This window comes from Nyctereutes procyonoides, unplaced genomic scaffold (assembly GCF_905146905.1).
Source record: "Nyctereutes procyonoides isolate TBG_1078 unplaced genomic scaffold, NYPRO_anot_genome, whole genome shotgun sequence".
NCBI classification, from domain to species: domain Eukaryota; kingdom Metazoa; phylum Chordata; class Mammalia; order Carnivora; family Canidae; genus Nyctereutes; species Nyctereutes procyonoides.
The window spans coordinates 33,358,098-33,372,759 of NW_026575125.1; the positions used below are offsets into that span (position 1 = coordinate 33,358,098).

General features: G+C 37.7%; 1 protein-coding gene across 1 annotated transcript in view; it reads left to right on the forward strand.

Annotated features, from left to right (window-relative positions):
• The window catches only part of OTC (ornithine transcarbamylase), a 76,270-nt gene extending 73,449 nt beyond the window's left edge, over positions 1-2,821 (forward strand). The window contains exon 10 of the mRNA XM_055337435.1: positions 1,148-2,821. Coding sequence (XP_055193410.1) covers positions 1,148-1,207 — 60 coding nt within the window. The 3' untranslated portion in view covers positions 1,208-2,821. The remainder of the gene's footprint in view (positions 1-1,147) is intronic.
• Positions 2,822-14,662: the final 11,841 nt, after the last annotated feature.

The window sequence follows — 14,662 nt, forward strand, 5'->3', positions numbered from 1 at the left end:
GGAAGGATATTAAATGGCATGATGCACATAAAGCATTCAGTACAGGGCCCAACATGGTATCTGTTCAATAAATATATTCAATGAATACCTACAAAATATAAGACCTGCATTTCTGATATATGCTAGGGACACACATGTATGGTACAGTCAAAAGGAGAGAGTAAGTAGCCATAAGGCAGTAAAACCACCTCCTAAGGATGAAGTCAGCGAAACCTGAGTCCAAACCCAGTTGTGTACTACCTGTTATTTGCAGGATTGATTTTCCCATCTACAAATGATAATAACAGAAGTTACCTTAGAAGCTTGTTGCATTAAATGAGATAATACATAGACATTTCTCTCTAACCTAACAGCAGCTAGCACAGTGCCTGGCAAATATTTTTTACATGACCAACACATGATAAGGCACTCAGTCTGGTACATAGTAAGCACTCAGTAAGCATTCCTCATGGTTGTTTCTAATACTATTACTATTGTCATTATTGTAGAAATTGGGAATAGTAAAAGTGCTTACCATTTGTGAGTGACAGCCTAATGGGAAGCTATACTCTTGGTTATAAATATTCCTTCATGAGGACCCAGATTCAGATAGACATTATTCATTGGCCCAAATGATTTTCTTTTCTTACTCTATATTTGATTGATTCTAAACTTCTCTAGGCTACAAGTGACCAAACCACAGCATAAACATGAGGATGAGAGGGATTATATTTCTCTAAAACCAGCCAATACCTAGGTTTCATTTATGCCTGGAAAATCCCATCATGGCTACCACCATGGTGTCTCATTTCAACTCTCTCCCTCGCTAGTCATTCCAAATACCATGCCTAAGTAAGCATGGTATTTCTGCATACATTTGGGTCAGCCTGATCCCTCCTGACCTTTCTCTCTCCAAATAAAAATAACTGGGTGTTATATGCAAGTGATGAATTATTGAACTCTATATCTGAAACTAATGATGTACTGTATGTTGGCTAAATGAATTTAAATAAAAAAGTATTATTTCAGAACTGTCCCCTTATCATTTCCTTGGGAAAACACATTTTAACCACAGGCCTTCAAAGCGGCAATCCAGTTCCTTAGGTCCCTAAGCAGACTCTTGCTAATGTTTACCCATTTCTTTCTTTTTCTTTGTTGTGTTATCCAGGCTGTCATGGTGTCCCTGCTTACAGATTATTCACCTCAGCTTCAGAAACCGAAGTTTTAATGGAGTGATGTTTGTCAAGAGAGAAACAATGTTCTTCAGTAACTGAATGAGTCAATTTACGGAGGAAGAAGAGAATCTAAGAAATAAACAAATCCTGATACACAGTATAGGTGAATGATATGATATTACTTTATCATTGTGAAACATTCCTGAAGGCCTTAATTAAAGTGCCGAGGCACTACAGTACATGGCTTGACTTGGTTTAAATTCTCTAATGCACAATTTCTGAGTTACATTTGGGTATCATATTAATAGTCATATACATTTGCTTCAACTGAACATAAAATACTGTGTTCATAATGCATAATGTCTAAGCCATTAAATGTAATCTATGCTTATTACCTTAATAAATTATCACCCATGCTAATTTATAAGTAAACATTTACCAGGCAGTCAGCTGCTGGTAGATGTGTGGGCTGTGTTCAGATCCCCCAGGACCAACAAGGAAACCAAATGATCCATCTTGCTGATGTAGTACAATTTTCAGGCAAATGAAGTGGGCAGATACTCACTTACAGAAGCAAATGATGAAATTCTCAAAAAAAAAAAAAACAGCTATAACTGTGCCCAAACTCTAGAGTTTTTTCCGATCATATGTGGGAAGGAGGATTTTTCAAGAGCACACGTCTCTTCTCTGTAATGAATACTTAATATCAAAAGCCTAAAGAAGCCTTTATGAACAAGTGGCAAAACCATGGAAACCTAGCTAGGAACATAAGATCCATTACAGAGTGATATTTTTGTAGGTTCAAATTCTCCAGCAGGAGTGATTTAATTTTTTCATGTTTATGCTTATCATATATCTACTCATACCACAGGCTGGATGTTTCTATAAATCCACTGCTTGCCACATTTCAATCCATTCTTTTCTCTCCAACTTTTGTTCAGGAAAATAAAAATTTGCATTACTGGATTATTATAATGTAATTAAAGCTACATACGTTTGTGGGTGACTGAAATTTGTATTGTTGAATTATTATGATACAAATTAAACATTTTTAGTTAAAATATTAAATAACATAAGAGGAACTTTAAGAAAATAATGTATTTTGCAGAGGACAAAAAAAAAAGTAACCATCTTTACATTCCACCTCTACTATGAGAAGAATGTTTCCAAGCTGGTTGACAGATATTCTTTAACTGATAGCTATGACTTAAATGAGTAAGAGATGAATTATAAATTAGATTTGTAATGAACATGCAATAAAACATATTTAGGGGGAAGAAGGCTGATAATTTATAAGAGAAAAATCAACTTTTCTAGTAAATATCACAGTTTGACTTTCTTGTCTATAGGTTATTACTTGGGACCACTTAAGAAAGAAAGAGTGGAGTTTAACAGACTATCTTGTTTCAGCAGAGAGTATAGAATGATTTAACCAGAAGGTGCCATATAGACTGTGGAGGCCGTCCCTCAAATTGCCTACATATAAAGGTCATAATCCTGAGTATCCTTCTACTTTGTAAATGGTTGCCCGTGATAATGACCTCTATTCTCTTTACTGGTTACTCTCAGAATCAAATGGAAGGTATAATCTTCTTCATTCAATCAGAAAGAACTTCTAATCATTTTCTTGTCATAATATAATCACTTTACCTCAAAAACCCCAAAGGTTTTTTTTTTTTGTATGCACACAACTTAGTATCTTTCTCAACCCCAATCTGCAGGACTTTCTTTGCTTACTTAACTTTCATCTTAAAAAGACATTATTTGTAATATTAGGAATAAAGAAAACAGGGAAGGAAGATTTAGCCTTAACTTTTTTTTTAATAAATTAATTTTTATTGGTGTTCAATTTACCAACATACAGAATAACACCCAGTGCTCATCCCGTCAAGTGTCCCCCTCCGTGCCCGTCACCCATTCACCCCCACCCCCCGCCCTCCTCCCCTTCCACCACCCCTAGTTCATTTCCCAGAGTTAGAAGTCTTTATGTTCTGTCTCCCTTTCTGATATCTCCCACACATTTCTTCTCCCTTCCCTTATATTCCCCTTCACTATTATTCATATTCCCCAAATGAATGAGAACATACACTGTTTGTCCTTCTCCGATTGACTTACTTCACTCAGCATAATACCCTCCAGTTCCATCCACGTTGAAGCAAATGTTGGGTATGTGTCGTTTCTAATGGCTGAGTAATATTCCATTGTATACATAAACCACATCTTCTTTATCCATTCATCAAGCCTTAACTTTTTTCCAAAGCTATTTTTAATCTCCTGTTTCTTTTTATGCTTTCCTCCTACATCACCTTTCCTATATAACTACTGCATCAACAAAGATTAACAAAAACTCCAGCAATGACCCTGTGTCTCTGGTATACATAATAGAGCCTATCCACTTAATATAACTAGACAAAGAGTTCCTTTCTTCCAGAGTTTCTTTACTGCAACATTGTAAATAAAACATCAAGTAATTACACTGCAATGATTTCAGTGTCAGAGAGGAATCAACAGGTTTTTTTCCAATTATAAGTTTCTAGGGACTTTAGAAAAGTAATTCATTGTCAAATATTTCTTTTTTTTTTCATTGTCAAATATTTCTAATGGATATTGCACTAATGATTTGACTACTGTAAAATCCCCAGGCAGATCTGCACAGATTAGCATGGCAATGCCACGTTAGACTTTCTACACAAGCAAGTCACCCTAGAACCTCAGTTAAAAGGGGAGAGGCTCCTTGGTCTACTGCCAAAGTTTCTTTTTTTTTTACATTTGTTTTTATTTAAGTTCGATTTGCATGCCAAAGTTTCAAGGCAAGTCTCCTCATATGATAAAAATAAGCAAAGAAGAAGGTATATCCAGAATACATTTTTTGGGGGTGCCTTTCTGTTTTGGAAGCTTTCATCAATATCTAGATTATGGAGGTGGTTGAGGCATATCTTGAGACATGGCACCACTCAGCAATTTTGTAGGACTGATGTCATTTGACAAATATAAAAGGTTGTATCAAAGAATGGAAGACCAGTTCAGTAACAATGATCAGACTCCTACAACTAGGAATACCGTATACTGATATGAAAGTTGTACTCTGTGCAAAGGTCTCAGGTGAAAGGTTTGAGTAGGCTGAAACCTGGTTTGTACTTCAGTTACTGAGTCTTGTGCTTCCTTACAGGCCTGACAGCCAGGAGGAAGGAGTGACTTATTTGAAAGCTGTCCACCCGGGGGGGGGGCACTTGTCAGCATTTCATAAACCTGAATAGGTGTTTTATTTTAAGTCACACAAAGGGCCAGTATCTGGTAGGGGTGGCCCTACCATCAACTATTTACATTAAGAATTTTTTTCGATACTACCTTATACTTGGCTGAAATAAGACACATATGGACACTTCAGTGTTTTTCCTGTTTCTGCCACAGTTTTATTAAGACTTCACAATGGAAATGGAAGTGTCTGTTTATCTTTGTGTGGTAAACATAACACAGATCATTAAAGCAGGAGTTTGAGATCAACTCTGCAATTCTTTAATCCTTTGAATAAATTGAACCCTTGTCCAGAAAATTTAGTATCAATTAAAGGTAAAAGAATCTTGAAAAAAAAAGAATCTTGGTCAGTAATGAAGCTGAAAAGAGAGGAAAAGAAAGGTAATGGATCACAAATGTAGACTCAGGAAAATCATAACTTATTAAAATGTAATAATGTTTGTATTATAGGAGCCCCAGAAGATGAAGAGAAAGAAAAAGAGACAGAAGGTTTATTCAAATTATAGATGAAAACTTCCCTAATCTGTGGAAGGACACAGACATCAAAATCCAAGACACACAGAGAACTCCCATTAAATTCAACAAAAGCTGACCATTGCCAAGGCATATCATAGTCAAATTTACAAAATACACAAAGAAAGAATCCTGAAAGCAGCAAGGGGGAAAAAAGTCCTTAACCTATGAGAGAAGACAGATCAGGTTTGCAGTAGATCTGCCCACAAAAACTTGGCAGGCCAGAAAAGAGTGGCAAGATTTATTCAAGGTGCTGAATGGGGAAAATAAGTAGCCAAGAATTCTATCTATCTATCTATCTATCTATCTATCTATCTATCTATCTATCTATCTATGAGAGAATAAGAGAGAGACCATGAGCATGAGGGGCAGAGGAAGAGGAGCAAGGAAACTCCATGCTGAGCACAGAGCCTGATGAAGGGCTCAATCTCATAACCGTGAGATCATAACCTGAGCCAAAACTAAGAGTCAGATGCTTAACCGACTGTACCACTTAGGCACCCCTGCAGCCAAGAATTCTTTATCCAGCAAGGCTGTCATTCAGAATAGAAGGAGAAACGAAGAGTTTCCCAGACAAACAAAAAATAAAGGAATTTGTGACAACTAAACTAGCACTGCAAGAATTTTAAGGGGGACTCTCTGAGTGGAGAAAAAAAGGATATAAAAGAAACAGAGACTAGAAAGAACAAGAGAACATCACCAGAAATACCAACTCTACAGATAATACAATGACATTAAATTCATATCTTTCAATAATTACTCTGAATGTAAATGGGCTAAATGATCCAATCAAAAGACACGGTATCAGAATAGATTTTAAAAATCAAGATCCACCTATATGCTGCCTAAAAGAGATTCATTTTAGACCTAACAACACCTGCAGATTGAAAGTGAGGGGATGGAAAACCACTTATCAGGCGAATGGACGTCAAAAGAAAGCCAAATATAAGCCATACTTACATAAGACAAACTAGATTTTATGTATTCTTTTTTTTAAGATTTTATTTATTTATTCATGAGAGACACAGAGAGATAGAGAGGCAGAGACACACAGGCAGAAGGGGAAGCAAGCTCCATGCAGGGAGCCCGATGTGGGACTCGATCCCGGGTCTCCAGGACCAGGCCCTGGGCTGAAGGCAGCACTAAACCACTGAGCCACACAGGTTGCCCGATTTTATTTATTCCTTTAAAGATTTTATTTATTTAAAGAGAGAGAGAAAGCAGCAAGCAGGGGAGGAAGAGAGGGAGAGGAGATAATCAGCAGACTTCATCCTGAGTACAGAGCCCAGTGTGGGGCTAGATCCCACAACCCTGAGATCACGACCTGAACCAAAGCCAAGAGATGGAAACCTAACTGACTGAGTCATCTAGATACCCCCAAACTGGACTTTAAAACAAAGACTTTAACAAGAGATTAAGAGGAGCATTATATCATAATTAAGGAATCTATCCATCTAGAAGATCTAACAATTACAAACATTTATGCCCCCAACTTGGGAGCACCCAAATATATAAATTAATTAACAATAAACATAAAGAAACTCATTGATCATAATAATACAATAATAGCATGGGGCTTAAACACCTCACTCACAGCAATGGACAGATCATCTAAGCAGAAGAACTACAAGGAAACAATGGTTTTGAATGACACACTGGACCAGATGGACTTCACAGATATATTCAGAACATTTCATACTAAAGCAGCAAAATACACATTTTTTTTCAAGTGTACATGGAACATTTTCCAGAATAGATAACCACTGAGTCACAAATCAGCCCTCAAAAAGATTGAGATAATATAATGTTTGTCCTTCTCCGAATGTTCTCATTCATTTGGGGAATATAAGTAATAGTGAAAGGGAATGGAAGGGAAGGGAGAAGAAATGGGTAGGAAATATCAGAAAGGGAGACAGAACATAAAGACTCCTAACTCTGGGAAATGAACTAGGGGTGGTGGAAGGGGAGGAGGGCGGGGGGTGGGGGAGAATGGGTGATGGGCACTGAGGGGGGCACTTGACGGGATGAGCACTGGGTGTTATTCTGTATGTTGGCAAATTGAACACCAATAAAAAATAAATTTATTATTTAAAAAAAAGATTGAGATCATACCATGCCTATTTTCAGACCACAACACTATGAAACTTGAATTCAACCACAAGAAAAAATTTGGAAAGACCTCAACTACATGGAGGTCAAAGAACATCTGACTAAATAATGAATGGGTTAAATGGGGAATTAAAGAAGAAATTTAAAAATACATGGAAGCAAATGAAAATGAAAATACAACAGTTCAAAACCTTTGGGATGCAGGGCAGCCCATGTGGCTCAGCGGTTTAGTGCCGCCTTCAGCCCAGGGTGCGATCCTGGAGTCCCAGGATTGAGTCCCACATCGGCTCCCTACATGGAGCCTGTTTCTCCCTCTGCCTGTGTCTTTGTCTCTCTCTGCCTCTGTGTGTGTGTGTATTATTAATAAATAAATAAAATCTTTAAAAAACCTTTGGGATGCAGCAAAGGCAGTCCTAAGAGGGATGTATATTGCAGTATGGCCCTTCCTTAAAGAGCAAGAAGTCTCAAATACAAAACCTAACCTTACACCTAAAGGAGCTAGAAAATGAACAGCAAATAAAGTCTAAAGCCAGCAGAAAAAAGGAAATAATAAAGATTAGAGCAGAAATAAATGATATAGAAGCAAAAAAAAAAACCCTAGTAGAACAGATTAATGAAAATAAGAGCTGGTTCTTCAAAAAAATAGAAAAATAAAATTGATAAGCCCCTAGCCAGACTTATCAAAAAGAAAAAAGAAAGGACCCAAATGAATAAAATCACAAATGAAAGAGGAGAGACCATAACCAACACCACAGAAATAGAAACAATTATAAGAGAATACTATGAATAATTATATACCAACAAACTGGGCAATCTGGAAGAAATGGACAAATTCCTAGAACCTTACAAACTACCAGAACTGAAACAGGAAGAAATAGAAAATCCGAACAGACCTATAACCTGCAAACAAATGGACTCAGTAATCAAAAAATCTCCCAATAGATAAGAATCCTGGGCCAGATAATTCCCAGGAGAATTCTACTAGACATTTAAAGAAGAGTTAATACCTATTCTTCTCAAACTGTTCCAAACAAAAAAGAAGTGGAAAACTTCCAAACTCATTCTATGAATCCAGCATTACCTTGATTCCAAAATCAAAGACCCCACTAAAAAGGAAAATTACAGGCCAATATCCCTGATGTACACAGATGCAAAAATTCCCAATAAAATACTAGAAAATCAAATTCAACAGTACATTAAAAGAATTGTTTGGCACAATCAAGCGGGATTTATTCCTGGGTTGTAGGGATGGTTCAGTATTTGCAAATCAATCAACATGATACACCATATTGATAAACAAAAGGATAAGAACTATATTATTACATCAATAGATGGAGAAAAAGCACTTGATAAAATACAGCATCCCTTCCTGTTAAAGTTTTTTAAAAAAAGAAGTGCCTGGATGGCTCATTTGATTAAGCATCTGCCTTCGGCTCAGGTCATGATCCCTGGGTCCTAGGATCCTTCCTAAGCAGGAAGCCTGTTTCTCCTTCTCCCTCTGCCTGCCCACTGCCCCCACTCATGCTCTGTCTCTCAAATAAATAAATAAAATCTTAAAAAAAATCTTGGCCACAGCAAATGGAAGTGAATTCCCGATACAAATGAAATCTCAGTTTCAATAGTGCCTGAGTTCTATCAATGACATCAGACTTAATTTCTAATCAATGCTTTTGTAAAACGTGTTCCCAAAGAATGCAAGCACAACTGCCTTCTGGAGCAAAATCATTAGGCAAATGAATTTTTAAATTGGAATAAAGTTTAGAAATAAGCCAAGCTATCCTTTCATTCTGCAGAAGAAAATAGGAAATAAAAACCAAATGTTTCTAGGATGGAGATATATTCTACAGAGAGGGATAGTGCATATATGTTTAACACTCTCTGCAAATTATCCAGGATCCTACAAATGTAGCCACTTGACCTGATTTATCTTATAGGCTGAGCGGGGAACAGAAAGCTGGTTGATCTAGGATTATGGTTCTGTGAGGCCAAGGCATAGAGAGGAGAGTTCATACTCAAGGCAGGCATGGATATAGATATCCAGGGATATCAACAGAGATCTAAAAAACACTGATGTAGTAGATACTGTTGGTGCCCCATCTAGGTCCCTTTTGTACAAGTTTGCCCATTCCTCCACTTGCTGTCAGGGTTGTTTGCTAATGTCTCACAGCTGCCCCTTTTTCTGAAGTGCTACCCTCAGCTACCAGGAACCACTTAGCCCAGGAAATTAGACTCTCACCCTCATCCCACCACCAGCAACCTATCATCAATGAATGACTAAGAGAGGGGTGTACAATAACTTGGCTCTCTTCCCTCCAGGTAGGACCAATTCTGGTAAAATTAATGCTCTAGAGATCCCCATGGGACCAGGCTAAAGCAAGTATCTGTTTAAGAACACATCCTTGGTTAGCTTCCCCTGCTGCTTACTCTGTGTTCCTTCTCCTGAGAATGCTTCCTCAATAGATAACTTGCACAAGAATCCCTCTCTCACAGCCTCTGCTTATAGGGAATCTGATCTAAAATAATCTTAACCCCCTACTCCTCCTTTGATGCCTGAAGGATGAGCAGTACAATACAGACTTCATCCTTCAGGCATCAAAGAAGGAGTAGGGAGTTGAGAAACCACTGGAAAAATGGTAAAGAGCTCATGCTTAGCAAGCAAAAAGTTTTCTGGTTACCAGGATCAGCCTTTCTTAGAAGGAAGCAGAACATTATACATAGCAAATATTATTTTTCTGCCACATGTTCAAATTCAAAATAAGGAATTTATTAGCTGCATGGAATAGGAGATCAATTTGCTTTCCCCACAGAAGAGTAGAGCTGACTTAACTGACACAATATTTCTGGTTTATTTCTGTAATATTTTAGTATCTTTATAGATTTAATTTAGTTGGTCTGCCCTTTGTGTTTACTTTTTGACTTCCCCCAAAGCTTCTTATTCAGCAGGTCTGGATTGGGGCCTGAGAATCTGTGTTTTTAACAAGTTCCCAAAGATGCTGCTGCTGCTGGTCCAGGGACCATACTTTGAGAATCATTGGTCTGAGGCAATTCTAAAGACTTATTTGAAGTATTTTTATCCCCACAACCACAAAGCACCACCATAAAGCATATGACACAACCCAGATCCTCTATTGATCTATCTTTGGAGCTACTGAGGCCTGTATTTCATCCCTCCTCTGCTATATAACAGCTATCTCTCTTCTCTCTTTATCTGTAAAATGGGAATAATAATGCTCATAGGATGGGCATTATAGGATGTTGGGAGGATTAAATGAAGTAACACATATAAGATCTCATAGGATGAGATCTCATAGGATGTTGGGAGGATTAAATGAAGTAACACATATAAGAGTATTTGGCTTAGAGCAAGTGCTAAATAAATATTAGCCCCCTTTTATTTGATCTATTATTTCTAATACTTTATATTTTTCTTTGGCCCTTCATAACAAAATTATATTCCACCATCAGAAATATATTGAGTAGAACAGTTAGTATCCAAAACAATTGCAAGGAATCAGCTTGCCTTCTGAAGTTGGCAGAACCCAGATGATGTTTCAGTTGAGCTATGTCTACGAGCTGGTGTGTGAATATGTTACAGGTGAGGAACCTGGCTCTTTGCCAAGTCAAATAATTGATGCCAACAAGTTCAAAAATCTAATCATTTTGATTAGATTTTGCTTAGGAAAGCATGATAGGAATGTATTTTTATGTGAAATAAACCAGAGGTATTCCGTACTTGTCAGACTTTGGGTCTAGACTTGTCAGACTTTGATAAAAGGAGAAAGGGATTAGAAAGAACTCCTCAGGATTTATCCATCTCTGAGACTAGAGCTCCTCACAGAAAGAAGTTTTCAAACTATTAAGGTAGCAGTTCTTGAACATTTTGTTCTAGGACCTTTTTACACTCTCATAAATTACTAAGATCTCAAAGAGGTTTTGTTTGTGTGGGATATATGTATCTCATACACACAGCAGAAATTAAGACAGAAATTTTAGAAATAATTATTTAGTCATTTAAAATAACAATAGTAAACCCATTACAGGTTAACATAAATAATATATCTTTATACAAATATATCTTCCAAAACAAAGTTAACGAGTAGAATGACTGATACTGTGTTAGACTTCTGCACATGTCTTTGATGCTCGCCTTAATAGAAGACAGCTGAATTCTCATATCTGCTTCCGCATTCCATCTGTGGTGCTATGTTAGTTTGAAGTATAGGAAGAACATCCAGCCTCACACAGATAAGTAGTTGAAAACGGAGGGCAATTTTAATAGCATTTTCAAATAATCATGGATATTCTTTGATGTTACACTGAAACTCCTCAAGTCATAACTCCTTAAAGATTAATTGCAATTTGGAATCTGAAACCACATCAATGAAATTTTCTACACCATTATATTAAGCTTCATGCCTGTCTTACACTTTGAATAGATTTTTATATGTGTGTGATTCCACATTGGTCATTTGGAAAATATTAGTTCACTGAATTACGCAGATCTTCCCAAATGATGGCATATTACATCACATAAATTTTTTTAAAGATTTTATTTATTTATTCATGAGAGACACACAGAGAGAAGCAGAGACATAGGCAGAGGGAGGAGAAGCAGGCTCCATGCAGGAGCCTGATGTGGGACTTGATCCTGAACCCCAGGATCACATCCTGAGCCAAAGGCAGATGCTCAACCACTGAGCCACCCAGGTGTCCCACATCACATAAAATTTTTAAAATCACATTTGTTAATATCACCACTGCTATGGTCTGAATGTGTCCCCCCAAATTTCATATACTGAAATCCTAACCCCTAAAGATTATGGTATTAGGAGGTGGGGCCTTTGGGAAGTATTTAAGTCAGGAGGTTTTTCTATTCACAAATGGAATTAGTGTCTGATAAAAAGAGACCCCACAGATCTCCCTAGCCCCTTCTACCTTTAGAGCACAGCCAGACATCAGCCTTCTATTAATTGAGAAGTGGGCCCTCACCAGATATTGAATCTGCCAGCACCTTAACCTTGTACTTCCCAACCTCCAGGACTGTGAGAAGTAAATGTCTGCTGTTTATGAGCTATCCAGTATGTAGTGGTTTGTTGCAGCAGCCCAGATAGACTAAGATAACCACCTCTCCCATTAGAAAAATCTTTTAGGTATTACAAAGCAGATATAAATTTTATACAAATCTTATTTTCTCTTGAAAGCTTACATTTTGTCTTTGGCAATAAACACTGTCAGTTAGTTTCATTGAAGTGACAGGTTTACCTCATTCATTTTCAAGCTGTCTGCCAAATATCCAAGACCTAATGACCATAGTTTGTCAGTTGTTGTTGTTGTTTTTTATTCCTGATTAAAACTGGTGTAGCATGCAAAAGGCAGCTAGTTCAACACACAACTCAAGGAATTGCACAGGTGCTTTTCTTCAAGACAATTACAATATTTTGTAATGCTTGTGTCTCATATCATTATACAGAATATTAAAGAGACATGTATTCAAGGGTTGAAGTTTAATATTAATAATATTATTATAAATAATAATATTTACCACTTCATCAAGGATATTCATAAGTGAATCTGTTTTTTTAAGATTTTATTTATTTATTCATGAGAGACAGAGAGAGAGAGAGAGAGAGAGAGAGAGAGAGAGAGGCAGAGACACAGGCAGAGGGAGATGCAGGCTCCATGCAGGGAGCCCAATGTGGGACTCAATCCCGGGACTCCAGGATCATGCCCTGGGCCGAAGGCAGGTGCTAAACCACTGAGACACCCAGGAATCCCCGTGAATCTGGTTTTTAAAAGCACTGCCTGAATGTGCTAGTGAAGAATAAAATGACTTTTGGTTCTACTGCTTTGATTTGTGCTAAGGTGTCAGCAGTTTACCTACCATTCCTTTTGTACCATCCATTGATGCTGCTGGTCCAGAGACCAACCATTGTGAAGCAAGGTCCTATACGATTTTTGGGAATACAAGGAAGGCCACGTGGGAAGAACTTTGAAACACTTATTCCTGATTAAATCACAACAGCTGACTGTACTCTGATTAATTAGTAACATCACTAAAAAGATTCTGGTGGAAAATAAAAAATTTATGACTCACTTCTATAAAGCAAGTCTTGGCTGCACTAACTATGGCTAAAATCCATATTGAAATTTCCTTTAAGATTTTATTTATTCATTCATGAGAGACACAGAGAGAGAAAGGCAGAGACATAGGCAGAGGGAGAAGCAGGTTCCATGCAGGGAACCCGACATAGGACTTGATTCCGGGACTCCAGGATCACACCCTGAGCCAAAGGCAGACACTCAACTGCTGAGTTTTTTTTTTTTTTTTTTAAGAAATTTTGGGATGCCTGGGTGGCTCAGTAGTTGAGCATCTCTCTGGCTCAGGCTGTGATCCTGGGGTCCGAGATCAAGTCCCACATCGGGCTCCTTTGCAGGGAGCCTGCTTCTCTCTCTAGGTCTCTGTCTCTGTCTCTCATGAATAAATAAAATCTTTTTAAAAAATAAATAAAAAAGAAAGTACTGGGGATCCCTGGTGGCTCAGTGGTTTGGTGCCTGCCTTTGGCCCAGGGCGTGACCCTGGAGTCCCGGGATCAAGTCCCGCATCAGGCTCCATGCATGGAGCCTGCTTCTCCCTCTGCCTGTGTCTCTGCCTCTCTCTCTCTCTGTCTTTCATGAATGAATAAATAAAATATTTTTTAAAAAAATAAAATACTTTTTATTCATCCTGTGCATACCAATCTATCTATCATTTTGAGTTCCTGCTTTGTGCCAGGCACTGTGTTGGACACTGGAGATAAGAACACGGTCCCTGCCCACATGGTGCTTATAGTCTAGCAGGAGACGCAGACAACAACATATAAACAGATTCTGCATAGAGCTAAAGGAAGCAGATGGGATGTTCTAATAGGGTACAAAGGTATGAAAGAAATGATACACATTTGAATCAGAAGTTCTCAAGCTTTGGTGAGTATCAGAATGACCTGAAGAGCTAATAAAGAATCCAGAGGTCCTCATTTATTGAAGCAGGGAGGGCCTGGGCCTCTGTAGTTTTACCAAGTGATTTTCTAAAATTTGAGCAGTGCTGCTTTAAATACAGTGTCCAGAGAAAGCCTCTGAGAAGATGATCTTAAAACTGAGCCCTGACTGATGAGAATAATTGGAGGAGAGGGTGAATAGGCTTTTCACTGGATTTGGATCAGATTTGTCTGAGGTGATGCCAATTCTTCTACAGTTGTAGGTTGAGCTTTAGGGATGGTAAGTTCATTTATTGCTTAAGTAAGCCCATTTTATTTCTTATTACAAAAACATTTTATCACTTTAGTGAACTATAAGTTCCTATAACAAACAGTTTTATGAGCAGAAGTGGTTACATTAGACATTTTGTATTTACAAGCCTTGTCACAGAACATCTCTCTGAAGATCTTATCCCATTAACAAGGGACACAGCACATATCTTTATTTTTAAAATTTATGCCCCTACTGGCTATTTTCCAGCAGTGCCTTTTTACATGGTCACTGGAATGTAAAAGGCCTCTGACTTCTGTTATCTTCCTGAGAATTGTACAGTCATCATGACACTTTGAATTAATTCTCAGAGTACTTATGCTAATAAGATTATCTCCCCTCAAGGC